At 46.8% G+C, this 17,754-nt stretch overlaps 1 protein-coding gene, 1 non-coding gene and 1 pseudogene across 3 annotated transcripts in view; all 3 read left to right on the top strand.

Annotated features, from left to right (window-relative positions):
* The window catches only part of IGF2BP1 (insulin like growth factor 2 mRNA binding protein 1), a 52,155-nt gene that overhangs the window by 26,190 nt on the left and 8,211 nt on the right, over positions 1–17,754 (top strand). For both annotated transcript variants that reach the window (XM_016931503.4, XM_016931502.4), the window contains exons 4-9: positions 2,195–2,243; positions 3,039–3,090; positions 8,071–8,134; positions 14,328–14,609; positions 16,130–16,264; positions 17,556–17,678. In XM_016931503.4, coding sequence (XP_016786992.1) covers positions 2,195–2,243; positions 3,039–3,090; positions 8,071–8,134; positions 14,328–14,609; positions 16,130–16,264; positions 17,556–17,678 — 705 coding nt within the window. The remainder of the gene's footprint in view (positions 1–2,194; positions 2,244–3,038; positions 3,091–8,070; positions 8,135–14,327; positions 14,610–16,129; positions 16,265–17,555; positions 17,679–17,754) is intronic.
* LOC112206107 (U6 spliceosomal RNA) lies at positions 12,509–12,612 on the top strand. The gene has a single exon (XR_002940317.1). It is a non-coding gene; the product is annotated as a U6 spliceosomal RNA (small nuclear RNA).
* Positions 13,101–13,690, top strand: LOC134808852 (COX assembly mitochondrial protein homolog; annotated as a pseudogene).

Raw genomic sequence — 17,754 nt, 5'->3', positions numbered from 1 at the left:
CAGGCTAGAAAAGATCATAAAGATCTTGCTGTACCCACTGTAAACCTGGAGATATTGAGGTCATATGGGTAAAGTGAGTGAACTGGCTCAGGACAGCCAAGGTCAACACTTTTACAACTAGAGCTTAGCATCCCCCTTCCCTGTTTTCAAACCCCTTCCCCCAGGCTTGGCAGGGCTGGCACTGTCCCCATTGCATGTCAGGTAGGAATACTGAGGCCCGAAGCTTAAGAGAGGCTTAATTAGAGGGACAGCCAGTCAGGGGCAGGTTAAGGGCTAGACTTTCTTGCTTTCTAGTTCAGTTTTCCTTCAAGCCACTAGAATTTTTTTGGACATTGTCCTTGGACTAAGAGTTTATGATCAAGGATAAACAAAGATATAAATGCAATTGGCCAATGCATCAAATCAATTTAAAAATCTTAAACCCAGGGATTAGCGCATTTATTTGGGTGGTGAGCAAGTGATCTGGGAGTCGACCCTGAGCCTGAAAGCCTTCCTCAGGGAAAACTACCTTTTTTTTTTTTTAAAACAAGTCTCATTCTGTTGCCCAGGCTGCAGTGCAGTGGTGTGATTTCGGCTTACTGCAACCTCTGCCTCCCTGGTTCAAGCAATCCTCCTGCCTCAGCCTCCTGAGTAGCTGGAATTACAGGCACGTGCCACCACACCCTGCTAATTTTTTTTTTTTTTTTTTTTGTAGAGAGGAGGTTTCACCATGTTGGCCAGGCTGGTCTCCAACTCCTGACCTCAAGTGATTCGCCTGCCTCGGCCTCCCAAAGTGTTGGGATTACAGGCGTGAGCCACCGCGCGTGGCTAAAAATTACATTTTAAAGATGGGAAGAAGAAATTACCTGGGCATAGTGGCATGCGCATGTGGTCCCAGCTATACAGGAGGGTGGGAGCTGGGAGGATCACTCGATCCCAGCAGGTCTAGGCTGCAGTGAGTTGTGTTTATGCCACTGCACTCCAGTTTGGGTGACAGAGCACTTTACAAGATTGTTAATAATAATGATAATAAAGATGGAAAGAAGAAAGTACTGTATAGTTACTGGGAGAGGGGAAGGTAGTGGCATTATGCTGACTTGTATGTGTGTTAATCACTCCCACCTTAGTATTCGCAGATACATCTATTGTTATACTTCAAGTACTTACATTTTCTAGCATCACCTACCACCCTACCACCCTGTGGAAAGGTATTATCTCTGTTTTACATAGGAAAAAACGGCCTCAAAGAGGTTAAACAATCTTGTAAAGGTCAGTACTAGTAAGTGGAGCATAGGTTTAAATCCATATCTGTGCCAAGGACTTAACCACTGCACTATATCTTGCTGTGATTTGTTTGCATGTATTATCTCACCTAATAAATTGTGAACACCTTCAACCAGGCATTTTGTCTCCTTTGTTTATTTGTGTGTCTCCAGCATCTGGAACAAAGTAGTACGTGAAGTAGGTATCAATTAAATGGTTGTTAGATTAATTAATAATAATGTCTTGGGCCGGGTGTTGTGGCTCATGCCTATAATCCCAGCATTTTGGGAGGCCGAGGTGGGCAGATCATCTGAGGTCAGGAGTTCAAGACCAGCCTGACCAATATGGTGAAACCCTGTCTCTACTGAAAATACAGAAATTAGCCGGATGTGGTAGTGCACACCTGTAATCCCAGCTACTAGGGAGGCTGAGGCAGGAGAATCGCTTGAACCCAGGGGGCAGAGGTTGCAGTGAGCCGAGATCGCACCATTGCACTCCAGCCTGGGTGGCAGAGCGAGAGATTCTGTCTCAAAAACAAATAAAAAATAAAAAATAATGTCTTATTTAGCTTTGTATTCCTAGTGCCTGGAACATAGTCATGGTAACCTGCTTACTGAATAAAGGAATGAGAAAGTGGTGGGACAAACAAAGTGTGTGTGTGTGTGTGTGTGTGTGTGTGTGTGTGTGTGTGTTGGGAATGTTAACAGAGTGCTTAGAACACCTGATTCTGCATTCCTGGGTGTGGTAGCATCCATGATAATTTTGGTCTCTAAAGCGGGTACCCCTACTCCAAGTCTCCATTCCTAAAAGTTTATTCTTAGATTTTAAGACTATGGTGTTGGTGAGCAGAAGGTGGGGAAATAGAAACTGGGGCAAGGATTAGAAACTGCGAGTTCACAGACCCCTAATATATTCAGAGCTTTCTTTAACTCTGCTCCCCCTTTACTTTCAGGAGCCGGAAAATTCAAATCCGAAATATTCCACCCCAGCTCCGATGGGAAGTAAGTGTTTGGGGGAAACTCTAAATGGAGTGGGATAGTGGAGCCTGGAAAGTACGTCTGGACTAGCTGGAGTTGCCAGAAATGATTGGGGAGGTCTGGGGCCAGGCTAGGGAGGCCTGGGTCTCATCCTTTCTTTCTTTTTTTCTTTTTGAGTCTCATCCTTTCTTCTTTTTCTTTCTTTCTTTCCTTTTTTGTTTTTTTTTGAGATGGAGTTTTGCTCTTTTTGCCTGGGCTGGAGTGCAGTGGCGCGATCTCGACTCACTGCAACCTCTTCCTCCCGGGTTCACGCGATTCTTCTGCCTCAGCCTCCCAAGTAGCTGGGATTACAGGCGTGTACCCCCATGCTCAGCTAATTTTGTGTTTTTATTGGAGACAGGGTTTCACCATGTTGATCAGGCTGGTCTCAAACGCCTGACCTCAAGTGAGCCACCGTGCCTGGCTCATGTAACCCACAGCCCCATCTTTAGGTTGTCCCTATGGTGAGAGACATTAGGGAGGTGGATGAGTGTTTCCTAAGCCCTAAACTTGGTAATATGGCAGAAGATAATTTAGGGACCCAGGCAGCCCAGGTCTGCTTCCCAAAAGGCCCTTAAGGCAGAACTTAAGTACACTCCTGCAAAGATACCCCATCAGCATTAGCACCCCAGAAAGGTCACACTGGACAGGTAATAATGCTCAAACACTCCTATGGCTCTGTCAATGCCCCATTGCTTTGGGATGCAGGGTGTCCAGTGGCTGCTTTGCAAGGGTCTTGGGACTCAGAGTTAAGTGAACTTCCCTTCTCCATTCTCCTAGGTACTGGACAGCCTGCTGGCTCAGTATGGTACAGTAGAGAACTGTGAGCAAGGTAAGAGTGGGCCGGGTGTGGGGTGGCACTCGTGGTGGGGGTTGGAGGAGTTTGGTGCATTTGTTCTGCTTCACTTTGTTTCTTTCTTTTTCTCCCTTCCTTCCTGCCTTCCTGCCTTCCTGCCTTCCTGCCTTCCTGCCTTCCTGCCTTCCTATCTTCCTATCTATCTTGCTCTGTCACCAGGCTGGAGCGAAGTGGCGCAATCTCGGCTTACTGCAACCTCCACCTCCTGGGTTCAAGCGATTCTCCTACCTTAGCCTCCTAAGTAGCTGGGATTATAGGCACGTGCCACCATACCCAGCTGATTTTTGTATTTTTAGTAGAGACGCGTTTCACCACGTTGGCCAGGATGGTCTTGATCTCCTGACCTTGTGACCCACCCGCCTCAGCCTCCCAAAATGCTGGGATTACAGGCGTGAGCCATTGCGCCCGGCCTCTGCTTCACTTTCTGTGATCAAATCTACATTGAAAACCAAAAGAAGAAAGGCAGATAGAATGTGTTAGGCGGGGAAATACGTTGGATTGGGGGCGTGGACTCCTGGCCTCGGCTTCGGATCTTGGTTATCTGTGGAACTGGGTTTCTCTTCTGTTTAGCAGGAGGCTTGAACAAAGCCACTCCTTCCCAGCATGGAGTCTCCAGGCTCTTAGGGATCAACCAAGGTAGAAATGGCTATCCCAGGATTTTAGAACTAGTCTAAGAACAGAAATCTTGCATTCAATCGGAGTTACTCTGCAGCCGTTTTACTTGAAAAGCTTCATGTTTCTTGCTTTTGGCTGGAATAATCAACCGGTTGTCTCTTTTTAGAAGCTCTGATTGGTAGCAATATATGTCTTTGGTCAATTAAAATAAAAAGCAGAGGATTTATTACTTAGTTAATGTAGTTCGATAGGTAAGCAAAGTCTTTTGAAGAGTAGGCCCACAGAAGGAAAAATGATAAAGAATTCTAGGTCATAAAAAGTTTGCCAGCTGGGCCCAGTGACTCACACCTGTAATCCCAATACTTTGGGAGGCCAAGGTGGGCAGATCTCTTGAGCCACGAGAGTTTTGAGACCAGCCTGGGAAACAGTGAGACTCCATGTCTACAAAAAATTAGCTGGGAGTGGTGGTGCATGCCTGCAGTCCCAGTCACTAGGGAGGCTGAGGCAAGAGGATTGCTGGAGCCCAGGAGGCCAAGGCTGCAGTGAGCTGTGATTGTGCCACTGCACTCCAGCCTGGGTAGGCAAGACTCTGTATTGTCTCAAAAACAAAACAAAATAAGTTTTGTCCATTTAGTAATGGAAAGTGACTTTGGCTGGACATAAGGCGGTCTTTAGGTAGATAAGATACTGGGTTAGGTTTGGAGATCTTCAAGAAACAAGTGGATAATCACTTGGTTTGAGATTTAAATATTCCTCTCCAAATTATTTGTGGAAAGGGGCAAGTTATAAATGATTATAAATGATGAAAACCTTCACCCACGCAAGAGTAAACTGCTGAATCTATCAAACACATTCTAACCTGCTCTAATCCTGTGGCTTGCCTTTTATCTTAAATGCCAGGATACAACAGGACTCACTGATAACTACTGCCCAGTACTGTTCACAGTTTAGACTAATGAATAAGTTACTCCTGGACAAACAGTAAGATTGAGCAGTGGCTTGGGAGCAAGTGCATGCTGAATTTCACTGAGAGGTGTGTAAGGAATCAACACTAGTTTAAATTTATCCAAGGCTCACTAGGGAGCTGTAACACACCCTGTCTGGAAGGATATCTGCTACCTGGAGAGAACAGTATGGGAAATGTTTGACTTTGTTGGACAGTAGAGAAAGTCCTTGAGTCTGCTCAAAAGTCACTTTGTGAGTGAGGTCCATTCTTTCTACCTATCCCATCCTCTTTCATCTGATTTATTATTATTATTATTATTTGAGATGGAGTCTCACTCTGTTACCCAGGCTGGAGTGCAGTGGTGCGATCTCGGCTCATTGCAACCTCCGCCTCCTAGGTTCAAGCGGTTGTCCTGCCTCAGCTCCCAAGTAGCTGGGATTACAGGCACCCACCACCATGCCCAGCTAATTTTTGTACTTTTAGTAGAGATGGGGTTTCACCATATTGGCCAGGCTGGTCTCGAACTCCTGACCTTGTGATCCGCCCACCTCGGCTTCCCAAAATGCTGGGATTACAGGAGTAAGCCACCGCACCTGGCCTCATCTGATTTATATTTCTCCATAGCAGTCATCACTGTCAAATATTCTGTAGAACTTGCTTATTTATTATGCTTATTGTTATCTCTCCATAAGCTCCACAAAGGCAGAGGTTTTGTTGGTTTACTACTGTATTTCCAGTCACTGGAAGATTGTTCTTGCAGAAGCTTCCTTACCACTGAGGAGGGAGAGACCTACTGATGAAGGCCAGAGCAGTTAAGAGTGGCATAGGGCCTAGCGTGGTGGCTCGTGCCTGTAATCCGAGGACTTTGGGAGGCTGAGATGGGAGGAATAGCTTTAGCCCAGGAGTTAAAGGCTGCAGTGAACTCTGATTACGCCACTGTACTCCAGCCTGGATGACAGATTCTTTGCACTGAAGTTTGTGACCAAGTGCCTTATCTGTCCTCAGTGTTGTGGGGGGCAGAGGCTTAATTTAAGCCAGGGTCCCCCACCCCATGGTTGAGCAAGCCCAGGGGACCCAAATTCACAAGACATTGATACAGGAGAAGGAAGGTTAACTTTATGTATTTATTTATTTATTTTAGAGACAGAGTCTAGCTCTGCCTCCTAGGCTAGAATGCAGTGTGATCATAGCTCACTGCAGCCTCAAACTTCTGGGATCAAGTGATTCTCCTGCTGCCTCAGCATCCCAAGTAGCTGGGACTATTGGTGTTTACTACTGCACCCGGCTGATTTTTTTTTTTTTTTAATTTTTTGTAGAGACGGGGTCTCCCTATGTTGCCAGGCTGGTCTCAAATTCCTGGCACCACCTTCTGAAGTGATTCTCCCACCTCAGACGGTTAATTTTAATAATTGTAAGTGAGAAATATGTTTCCAGACTGCTTGGGATTCTAATGTCAGCTTGCCAAAACATTTTCCTAGTTAGAGCCAAGAATTTTGATGGGATCAATGACTAGCATCCTGAGGCTACAATGGCCACATCCAAGACAGGAAATCCTTTCCCCTGGAAAACATGCAAATTCTTTTTTTTCTTTCTAGACTTCTACAGCCATTCCTGTCAGTCCATTTAGCTGGACTTTTTTTTTTTTTTTTGAGATAGAGTCTTGCTTTGTCACCCAGTCTGAAGTTCAGTGGTGCAGTCTCTGCTCACTGCAACCTCCACCTCCTGGGTTGAAGCAGTTCTTCTGTCTCAACCTCCCAAGTAGCTAGGATTACAGGCATGCACCACCACACTTGGCTAATTTTTGTATTTTCAGTGGAGACTGGGTTTTGCCATGTTGGCCAGGCTGGTCTTGAACTCCTGACCTCAAGTGATCCACCTGCCTCAGCCTCCTGAAGTGCTGGGATTACAGGCGTGAGCCACTGTGCCCGGCCTCTGTTTAGCTGGATTTTAATACACTTTGGTTCTTGTGTCCTTGAGGATACATAGGCCTCTAGAATGGATTTAGGTGTTTCCAAGTGTTGTCAGCCATATCTTTGCAGGCCATTTCTTGGGATGTTTACTTCTATAAATTGCTAATCTCATTCAGCGTGTGTTGATTTTTAACTAGTTGAACTTTTTTTTTTTTCTTTTTTGAGACAGAGTCTCGCTCTGTCGCCCAGGCTGGAGTGTAGTGGCACAATCTTTGGCTTACTGCAACCTCCACGTCCCGGGTTCAAGCGATTCTCCTGCCTCAGCCTCCCAAGTAGCTGGGACTATAGGCGCATGCCAGCACACCCAGCTAATAATTTTTGTAATTTTAGTAGAAATGGGTTTCACCATATTGGTCAGGCTGGTCTCAAACTCCTGACCTCAGGTGATCTACCCGCCTCGGCCTCCCAAAGTGCTGGGGATTACAGGTGTGAGCCACCGCTCCTGGCCAACTAGTTTAACTTTCTAAGGGGAATTTACTCCCAGGTTGTGTGTGTGTGTGGAGGTGGGTAGTAGTGTTTGCCTTGCTGTATAGCCTTGTTGTACAACTGCTGATAGGGTGGCTACACCCATTTGTATATCCACTTTCTTGGGAACCGGCTGAGGAAATTACAAAAAGCAAGAAGGTAAATTTGAATTTTCTTCCTTTGTTTTTCTGAGACTGGCTCTCACTCTATCACCCCGGCTGGAGTGCATTGGCTCGTTGCAACCTCCGCCTCCCAGGTTCAAGCAATCCTCCCACCTCAGCCTCCTGAGTAGCTGGGACTACAAGGGTGCACCACCACGCCAGGCTAATTTTTGTGTTTTTTGTTAGAGATAGGGTTTTGCCATGTTGACCAGGCTGGTCTCCCAAGCTCAAATGATCTGCCTGCCTCTGCCTCCCAAAGTCCTGGGATTACAGGTGTGAGGTACCATGCTCTGCCTGGTAAATTTGAATTTTCTAGTAGCTTCCTTGAAAGGGGAAAATTTTTTTGCCTTTTTATTCAAGTTGGAGTATCCGCCAGGTGTCCTTTTTTTTTTTTTTTTTTTTTTGAGGTGGAATCCCCCTCTGTTGCCCAGGTTCGGAGTGCAGTGGCATGATCTGGGCTCACTGCAACCTCTGCTTCCTAGGTTCAAGTGATTCAAGCAGTTCTCCTGCCTCAGCCTCTCCAGTAGCTGGGACTACAGGCACGTGCCACTATGCCTGGCTACTTTTTGTATTTTTTAGTAGAGACAGGGTTTCACTGTGTTGGCCAGGCTGGTCTCCTGGGCTCAAGTGATCCGCCCGCCTCGCCCTCCCAAGATGCTAGGATTTGCAGTTGTGATCTACCGTGTCTGGCCTGCCAGATGTCTTCTTGATCTCAAAACGTGGAAAGCTGGAGTTGGGGATTCATTGATTGGGCCTCCAGATTTCCCTGCTCTGAGGTTATCCTCTCTTTTCTCTGCAGTGAACACCGAGAGTGAGACGGCAGTGGTGAATGTCACCTATTCCAACCGGGACCAGACCAGGCAGTGAGTGGGCTGGGAAGTGGGGCTGGGTGCGGTGGGGGGAGGGGTTCTGTGAAGGGTGGTGTGAGCCTGGTCCCACTTTCCTCAGGGGGTCTAGGCAGGCTGGGTCCCCATCCAGGGTTCTGATATTAGCCCAAGCCAAACCCAGAATCTTCCATAAAAGGTTTCTTCAGGGGGTCTCCTTCATGTCCATTGTTTCAGGGATCTCAAAGGCTCAGAAACATCAAGATTGATAGCAAAAATACATAGAAGGGTGGGCTCCAAAGCCCTCCCAGATAAGTGGGAAATCCCTTGCGGAGAAAATGTCCCCTGCTGATAGGTCTCTGGTTGCTCCAGGACCTTAGAGTCCTTTGCCGTGTTCATGGCGCCATCTAGTGATAATGAGGGGGAACTTCGGGGTTCAAAAAAGATTCCTCAACCTTGGGATGCTGGGACATTTTATTGCAGTGATGGTCGTAAACCTAGCTGGTGATAGTTGTGGGGTCCTTTTAGTCCCATCGCACCCACAATTTTAGCTCCTAGTTCTTTGATTGAGCAATTATGCGTCTCACTCGCTGTTACAGACAGACTATACATTTTGCGCATTACTCATTTATATTAATATCCGAGCCCGTTATAGGCTTTTGCCACATTTTGCTTTGGGCTTTCTTGCTTCTTAACATGCCGCCTTCTCCAATCTAATAATACTATGTAAAATCCTACCTCTTCTTCAAATACCTACCATTTTCTTTTAGATACCTCCTGGGCTCAGAATTTTCTAGAGGTTCCTACTGCCCCTTGTGGCCACTAGGGTTTGGCTTTAAAGCTCATGTCAACAGTTGTTCATTCTCTCCTGCCTATTGTTGCTGTGTTCTTGTTTTTTGGAGACAAGTCTCACTCTGCCACCCAGGCTGGAGTGCAGTGGCATGATATCTGCTCACTGCAACCTCAACCTCCTGGGCTCAAGCAATCCTCCCACCTCAGCCTCCCAAGTAGGTGGGACTACAGACATGCACCATTATGCCCGGTTCATTTTTGTATTTTTTTGTAGAGACGAGGTTTCACCATGTTGCCCAAGCTGGTCTCGAACGGCTCAAGTGATCCGCCTGCCTTGGCCTCCCAAAGTGCTGGGATTGCAAGCTTCAGCCACCTCGCCTGCCCTTTGTTACCTCGTTAACATTTCTGGGCTTTTTATTTATTTATTTATTTTTTTGAGACTGAGTCTTACTCTGTCGTACAGGAGGCTGGAGTGCAGTGGTGCAATCTTGGCTCACTGCAACCTGCGCCTCCTGGATTCAAGCAATTCTTGTGCCTCAGCCTCCTGAGTAGCTGGGACTACAGGTGTACACCACCATGCCCGGCTGGCTAATTTTTTTTTTTTAATCTTTTAATTTTTATTTTATTTTTTTTGAGACGGAGTCTCACTCTGTCGCCCAGGCTGGAGTGCAGTGGCGTGATCTTGGCTCACTGCAGCCTTCACCTCCCAGGTTCAAGTGATTCTCCTGCCTCAGTCTCCTGAGTAGCTGGGATTACAGGTGTGGACCACCACACCTGGCTAATTTTTGTATTTTTAGTAGAGATGGGGTCTCACCATGTTGGCCAGGATGGTCTCGAACTCCTGACCTCAAGTGATCCACCCACCTCAGCCCCCCAGAGTGCTGGGATTACAGGAGTGAGTCACCGCACCCGGCTGCCTTATTAACATTTCTAACCAGTGTCAGCCTTGGGAATGGATGATGCTTGTGCCCTCCCTTCAATCTTATTCAGCCCCATTTTACAGACATACCAAATATACTGAGACTCTAGTCTCCAAGTGGTAAGCAAGCCATTCTGTCTCCAATTCCTATGTCTTTGCCACGGTTAAAAGAAAAATAATTATTTTATTTTTTGAGACACTCTCTCCCTGTTGCCCAGGCTGGAGTGCAGTGTTGCAAACACAGCTCATTGCAGCTTTAACTTCCTGGGCTGAGGGAATACTCCTGCCTCAGCCTCTAAAGTAGCTGGGATAACAAGCATGCACCCCCATGCTGGGCCAATTTAAAAATTTTTAATATTTAGAGATGGGAGTCTCACTATGTTGCCCAGGCTAGTGTCAAACTCCTGGCCTTAGCGATCTTCCTACCTCAGCCTCCCAAAGTGTTAGAATTATATCATGGTTTGCCTTTTTTTTTTTTTTTTTTTTTTGAGATGGAGTCTTGCCCAGGCTGGAGTGCAGTGGTGCGATCTCTCTTCACTGCAGCTTCCACCTCCCGGGTTCAAGTGGTTTTCCTGCCTCAGCCTCCCGAGTAGTTGGGACTACTGGACTACAGGTGTCTGCCACCATGCCTGGCAATTTTTTGTATTTTTTAGTAAAGACGAGGTTTCCCCATGTTGGCCAGGCTGGTCTTGAACTCCTGACGTCAGGTGATCCGCCCACCTTGGCCTCCCAAAGTGTTGGGATTACCGGCATGAGCCACCACACTTGGCCTTTTTTTTTTTTTTTTAAACCTCAAAATCTTTAAAAATGCTGTCGGGCTTGGTGGCTCATGTTTGTAATTCCAGCCCTTTGGGAGGCCGATGCAGGGCGGGTTGCTTGAGCTCAGTAGTTCAAGACCAGCCTGGGCAACATGGCAAAACCCCATCTCTATAAAAATTACAAAATATTAGCTGGGCATGGTGGCACATGCCCAGGAGGTTGAAGTGGGAGGATTGCTTGAGCCCAGGAGGTGGAGGTGGAGGTTGCAGTGGGTTGAGATCATGCCCCTGAATTCTGGCCTGGGTAACAGAGTAAGACCCTGTCTCAAAAAAAAAAAAAGAAAAAAAAAAAAAAAAACGAAAAACCAAAAACACAAAACTTTTCAAGATGGAATCCACAGAGGTGGATTCAACCAAAGGAGGTGCCAGACTTAATAGGTGTAAAAATGACAAATCCCTTAATTTATTACATGTTTTCACTTGTGATTGTCACATAAATCCCGTAAGATATGCAGTTTCGGCTGACATTGACAAGTTGATCTTGAGGAAATGCAGAAAAACCTTAACAGTCTTGAATAAGAAGAACAAGGAAGAATTAAACTCCCGAATTTTAAAACTTAACATCAAACTACGGTAGTCAAATTAGTGTGGTACCGGCTTCAGGATAAACATACTGATCAATGGAATAGAATTCAGAGCCTAGAAAAGCCTTTACGTTTATGATCGGCTGGTTTTTGTTTTTATTTTCACACAAAGTGCTAAAAAGACAGTTTATTAGGAAAGATAAGGTGTTTTCAACAAATGATGCTGGGGCAGCTCGATGATATCCACATGACAAAAGATGAATTTGGACTTCTACCTTAACACTGAACACACAAATTAATTCAAAATGGATTACAGACCTAAATGTATTAGCTGTAAGGTAGGCAGGGCACAAGTATCAGTTTTCCTTTACAGTTGATGAGACTTAGGTCTAGACTAGGTTGTAAGTTTCCTGCTTCATATAGCTAGTGAGCAATAGAACTAAGATTGGAATACTGGTGTCCTAATTCAGTTATCTTTGCCCTGGGAGCCTGGGCAGACGCGGATGCGAGGTGCACTGGGAGGTGGCAGCGGTCTGGGGCAGTGGCCTGCGGTGGGTAGGCTGGGACCTCGCAGTCTCCCCACACACACGTGGGGCCCCACCACGTGGCGCCTCCCTGCGGGCGTGCACCTGCAGCGGTGGGGGTGGCTGGGGCACCTGGGAACGGGGATGCCTTGCCCTCCGAGGTCTCCCCTGGGCGGCCGCCCATGCCATTTTCCGGGCTGCTCGCCTTCTAGAAGTTCCTGCAGGAAGCTGGTGATGTGGCCTCCCTGACCCGGGCCCGCCCCCCACCACTTTGCTGGAGGGGTAGTCAGATTCCAGCCGGGATACGTAGCAGCAGCTTGGTGGCAGGCGATAGGAAAATGGGCAAAAGCCCCAACTGGCTGGAAGGCAACCCCGGGGGCCGGACCTCCTTGTGGGAGGGCCCGGGACTGCACTAGGCGGGAGTGGAGGCCGCGGCTCCAGGCTGGTCTCGGCCTGGTAATTTGACACCGCCAGCCGGTCACTGTTTAAGGCACTGTGTACCATTTTACTAACTTAATTCTCACGGTGGCCGCATTTCCCAGCTGGGCCAACTGGTGCGGGGTTGACTGGAAGCGACCGGGGTTGACTGGAAGCGACCGGCATAGAGCTTGGCAAGTATATAGCAGGTAGTAAATGGCTGCCAGCGGTAATTTTGAAAGTTAGCTTTGTGAAGTGTTGGGGCTGCGGCATCTGCTGGTGGTGTGTGGTATTACAGCCCCGTGCTGGCGGACCCCATTGGGTTGGGGAGCGTTGCGAGATTGTGGCCCAAGAGCCAAGTGGGCAGTTAGGGGTCTCTGGAGACTCTGGAAGGAGAGGTAGCACAAAAGACAGCGGAGGTGTTCGCTTCGGCAGCACATATACTAAAATTGGAACGGTACAGAGATTAGCATGGCCCCTGCGCGAAGATGGCACGCAAATTTGTGAAGCGTTCCATCAAAAAAATAAAAAAATAAAAAATAATAAAAAAAAACAATGGGGGACTGCGGAGGAGCTAAAATTTCGAGACTGCATGTTTGTTTTTTTTTGTGCACCAGCAGCTCATTAGAAGAGTTCCTCAATTGCTGCTTCAACACCCGCCACGATGGCGTTCAACCTGGCAGATTAATTTAACAACTCTCTGATGGGTTGCCCTGAAATTTGAAAAACAGTGCCTTGGGCCGGGCGCGATGGCTCACACCTGTAATCCCAGCATTTTGGGAGACCGAGGCGGGCGAATCACCTGAGGTCGGGAGTTCGAGACCAGCCTGACCAACATGGAGAAACCCCATCTCTACTAAAAATACAAAATTAGCGGGGCATGGTGGCGCATGCCTGTAATCCCAGCTACTTGGGAGGCTGAGGCTTGAACCCGGGAGGAGGAGGTTGCACTGAGCCGAGATCACGCCATTGCACTGCAGCCTGGGCAATGAGCAAAACTCTGCCTCAAGAAAAAAACAAAACAAAACAAAAAACAGTGGCTTAAGCAAAGGCCACAAGAAAGAATTGAGATCAAAGAGGAGTGTGTGCCATGGCTATGGAGGGGTTTCAGTTGTGAATTATGAAATGTCATGTAAACCATTTCAAGCATTTCAAGGAGTTTGAATTTTATATAAAAAACAATGGGAAGACGCTGCAAGTTTTGAAGCAGCATCTCAGACATGTTGAAAAAGATGTTTGGATCCCTAAAATAATGAGAGAAAAGGCCCGAGAGAGGTGTTCTGAACAACTTCAAGATTTTACCAAATGTTGCAAGAACTCTGGAACCCTTATGGTAGGAAAATGCTGGAAAGAAAATTCTCTATTGAAAGGACGTCTAACTGCTCACTATAATGATCCAGCCTTTTATGAAGAATGCAAAATGGAATACCTGAAGGAAGGAAGAATTCAGAAAAACTGGAATTTCTACAAAGAGAAGGCTACAGAAACTTCTCATAAGCCTGTAGGCAAATATTCAAATGATATTCAGGAACTCTAATATTCATGGAAGTCATTTATAGTATAAATTTCCTTAAATAATGGACTCAAGAATGTGTGTTTGCTTTATCCTAATTATGGAAATATTAATTTTTATCTGAAATAAAGATCTTTTATTTCAAAAACGAAAATAAACCCCACACTTCATTAGGGCAGGATTAACATTTGAATTCTACATGTATACATTTCAATCTCCTTTGACCTTGGTTTCATCATCTCTAAAGTTAGGAGTATGTAGTAGTTAGCAGTTGGTTTCCTCACCCTGTAGTAGGGATTCCTCAATCCGGGAAGTGTATGTGTTAGCTTTGTGGAGCCTCTTCAGGTCTGTGGTAGGCTTTCCAGTTGGCATGGGAGTACTTTGAGATCTATGGCTTGCTCTTCCTTTTTCGGCTGGCAGAACCCTATACTTTCTATTGGACTGGAAGCCCATTTCTCTGATGGTTCCAGTGGAAGGCCTTTGTGAACAATAAATCCCAACTAAGTGTTAGGGAACACTGTATTTATTTACTTTTCCTTTGAAGTCTTTGATGCCATTTAGACTGGAAAGTTGTGAAAAATGGAGGTGGAGGTAGTGGGCAGGTGACTATCTCCTTTTCTTTAGTGTGTTCCAAGCTGTAACTTACTAGAGTGCTTTGGCCAAGAGAGCATCTGGTATGATTGGCATGGATTGGAATGACCTGTAGACTCTCACTCTGTCCCCAGAGCCATCATGAAGCTGAATGGCCACCAGTTGGAGAACCATGCCCTGAAGGTCTCCTACATCCCCGATGAGCAGATAGCACAGGGACCTGAGAATGGGCGCCGAGGGGGCTTTGGTTCTCGGGGTCAGCCCCGCCAGGGCTCACCTGTGGCAGCGGGGGCCCCAGCCAAGCAGCAGCAAGTGGACATCCCCCTTCGGCTCCTGGTGCCCACCCAGTATGTGGGTGCCATTATTGGCAAGGAGGGGGCCACCATCCGCAACATCACAAAACAGACCCAGTCCAAGTGAGTCTTGGCTCTTGGGGAATGGAGGTTGGGTGCTAGGGAACAGTGGTTGGTACCTAAAGAGGCCTCCTGGAAGCATGCTGGAGACATCAACATTTACCTTTTAGGAAATGTTGCCTGGAGCATTCAGGGGTCCCTGCTTCCAATACCAGCCTCCTGGGAAAGGAAGGGCAGATAGGGAGGGAGAATGGGTCTGGGGTGCTAGGCCACACACTCGTATTAGCAAGAGAGATTCTATAATTTCTCATGTGAAGTTTCATAAAAAAAGTCTCCAAGCAAACCTCATTTTGATGAGTCAGCAACTCAGTGCTCTGTGATTTCATGATCACTTAGTGTGGTAACAGGGCTGGCCAACCTGTCCAAAATTAGGACCCTCATAATTGTGTCCCATCTCCCATTCTGCCACTGCCGCCTTCTTTCTTTAATCTTTTTTTTTTTTTTTTTTTTTTTTTTTTTTTTGAGACAGAGTCTTGCTCTGTCGCCCAGGCTGGAGTGCAGTGGTGCGATCTCGGCTCACTGCAACCTCTGCCTCCCGGGTTCAAGCAATTCTCCTGCCTCAGCCTCCCGAGTAGCTGGGATTACAGGCGCGTGCCACCATGCCCAGCTAATTTTTGTATTTTTAGTAGAGACAGGGTTTCACCATGTTGGTCAGGCTGGTTACGAACTCCTGACCTCGTGATCAGGCCGCCTCAGCCTCCCAAAGTGCTGGGATTAAAGGCGTGAGCTACCACACCCGGCCTTTTCTCTAATCTTTATATCTGATCAGTGTACTCAGTGGCAAAGAACAGGTCATATTATGTCCTTATCATAGTAAATCTTGTTATTTACTTTGAGTTTGGGGCACTGTGTCTTCTCTTTATATTTGTTTCAAGGGGGACATACGGAATTCAAGCGGAAATGCAGCTTTGGAGCTGTGGGCTGGTAATTCCCACCCCTGCATTTGTGTCATAGGCTGTGTTCTTGTCCCCAACCACTGCTTATTTATTTATTTATTTTTATTTTATTTTTTGAGGCAGAGTCTCACTGCGTCACCCAGGCTGGAGTGCAGTGGTGTGATCTCAGCTCACTGCAGCCTCCTCCCAGGTTCAAGCAATTCTTGTGCCTCAGCCTCCTTAGTAGCTGGGATTACAGGTGTGCACCACCACACCCAGCTAATTTTTTTGTATTTTTAGTAGAGGCGGGGTTTCACCATGCTGGCCAGGCTGGTCTCAAACTCCTGGCCTCAAGTAACCCACCCGCCTCGGCCTCCAAAAGTGCTGGAATTACAGGCGTGAGCTCCCGTGCCTGGCCACCAACCACCTGTGGATTGAGACACTGCTGGTCTGAGACAGAATCCAGAGTAACAGACGGGTCATATTTCTCCAGTCCTTTCATTGCCCTTCCCAAAGTTGTACTTGATTGTCCTTGTTTCAAGAAGAGCAGGTTCTATGCCTTTGACTGAGGAGGGGTAGTGGGGTGGGGAGCCTGAAGTACTGGTATCACTGGGGACAACTAACCAGCCTTGTCCTTGTGGCCCCCAGGATAGACGTGCATAGGAAGGAGAACGCAGGTGCAGCTGAAAAAGCCATCAGTGTGCACTCCACCCCTGAGGGCTGCTCCTCCGCTTGTAAGATGATCTTGGAGATTATGCATAAAGAGGCTAAGGACACCAAAACGTAAGTCTCCAGCTTTTCTTGGATCTTCAGGGACTGCTAGTCCAGTTGAGCCTCCCCAACTCAACTTTCAAGCTTTTATACAGACATATAAGAAATACAGTCAGCAATTGCACAAAAAGATGTAAACTGAGAAATAAAATCTTTCTTCTTACAGGACTTTGTCACCTAGGCTGGAGTACAGTGGCATGATCTCAGCTCACTGCAACCTCTGCCTCTGGATCTCAAGGGATCCTCCCGCCTCAGCCTTCTGAGTAGCTAGGACAACATGCATGCACCACCGCGCCTGCCTAGTTTTTTGTGATTTTTGTAGAGATGGGGTGTCGCCATGTTACCCAGGCTGGTCTTGAACTCCTGGACTCAAGTGACCCACCCAGCTCAGCCTCCCAAAGAGCTGGGATTACAGGCGTGTGCTACCACACCCCATCCCTTCTTATTCCTGTCGTATGACCTCCTAGAAATTCTGTGCACTCACAGGTGTGTGTATATTGTATCTGCGTGCCTGCATGTACGGATATGTGTGCCTGTGTGTATTCACTTGTGCGTGTATGCACATGTGTTTTAGCTCAGAGAGAATCACACTGAACAGGCTGTTCTATACTTTTTTCATTTTCTGTATCAGCACATATATTAGTACATATGGACAGACCGCATTATTTTTATAGCTGCATAGAATTCCACAGTATAGCTATTCATAGTTCATGTAATCAATCTCCTATTTCTTGATGGGTGTTTAAATTGTTTTAAACTTTTCCTTATCAGAAAACAGTGATGCAAGGAATCTGCTTACACATGTTCCTTTACACACTTGTGCTGTTTAAAATAGCTTTATTGGCTGGGCACGGTGGCTCATGCCTCTAATCCCAGCACTTTGGAGGCTAGGAGTTCTAGACCAGCCTGGGCAACATAGTGAAACCTCACCTCTACAGAAAATAGAAAAATCAGCTGGACGTGGTGGCCTGTGCGTATAGTCCCAGCTACTCGGAAGGCTGAGAAGGGAGGATCGCATGAGCCCAGGAGGTCAAGGCTGTGGTGAGCCTTGATAGTGCCACTGCATTCCAGCCTGGGTGATAGAGTGAGACCCTGTCTCAAAAAATAAGATAAAACAAATTGGCTTTATTGATGTTCAATTGATGTATAATAAATCATACATATTTTTTAAGTATGCAGTTTGATAAGTTTTGAGATGTTTTACTTGGAAATGCCAAGTCTGGGGTGGCATGGTGATTGAGTCTTCATGAAGCCCACAATTGAAGGAACTCTTGTCTTCCACTTCTTCCTTTGTCTTCCCAAGGGCTGACGAGGTTCCCCTGAAGATCCTGGCCCATAATAACTTTGTAGGGCGTCTCATTGGCAAGGAAGGACGGAACCTGAAGAAGGTAGAGCAAGATACCGAGACAAAAATCACCATCTCCTCGTAAGGCTCTCTTCTATTTCCCTGTTTATGAGTGGGGGATGCATGGGGGCCAGGGTCAGTATTTCATCATGGAACC

This window comes from Pan troglodytes, chromosome 19, assembly GCF_028858775.2.
Source record: "Pan troglodytes isolate AG18354 chromosome 19, NHGRI_mPanTro3-v2.0_pri, whole genome shotgun sequence".
NCBI classification, from domain to species: Eukaryota; Metazoa; Chordata; class Mammalia; order Primates; family Hominidae; genus Pan; species Pan troglodytes.
Note: the sequence above shows the minus strand (reverse complement) of the source record. Positions and strands in the feature narration are given on the sequence as shown.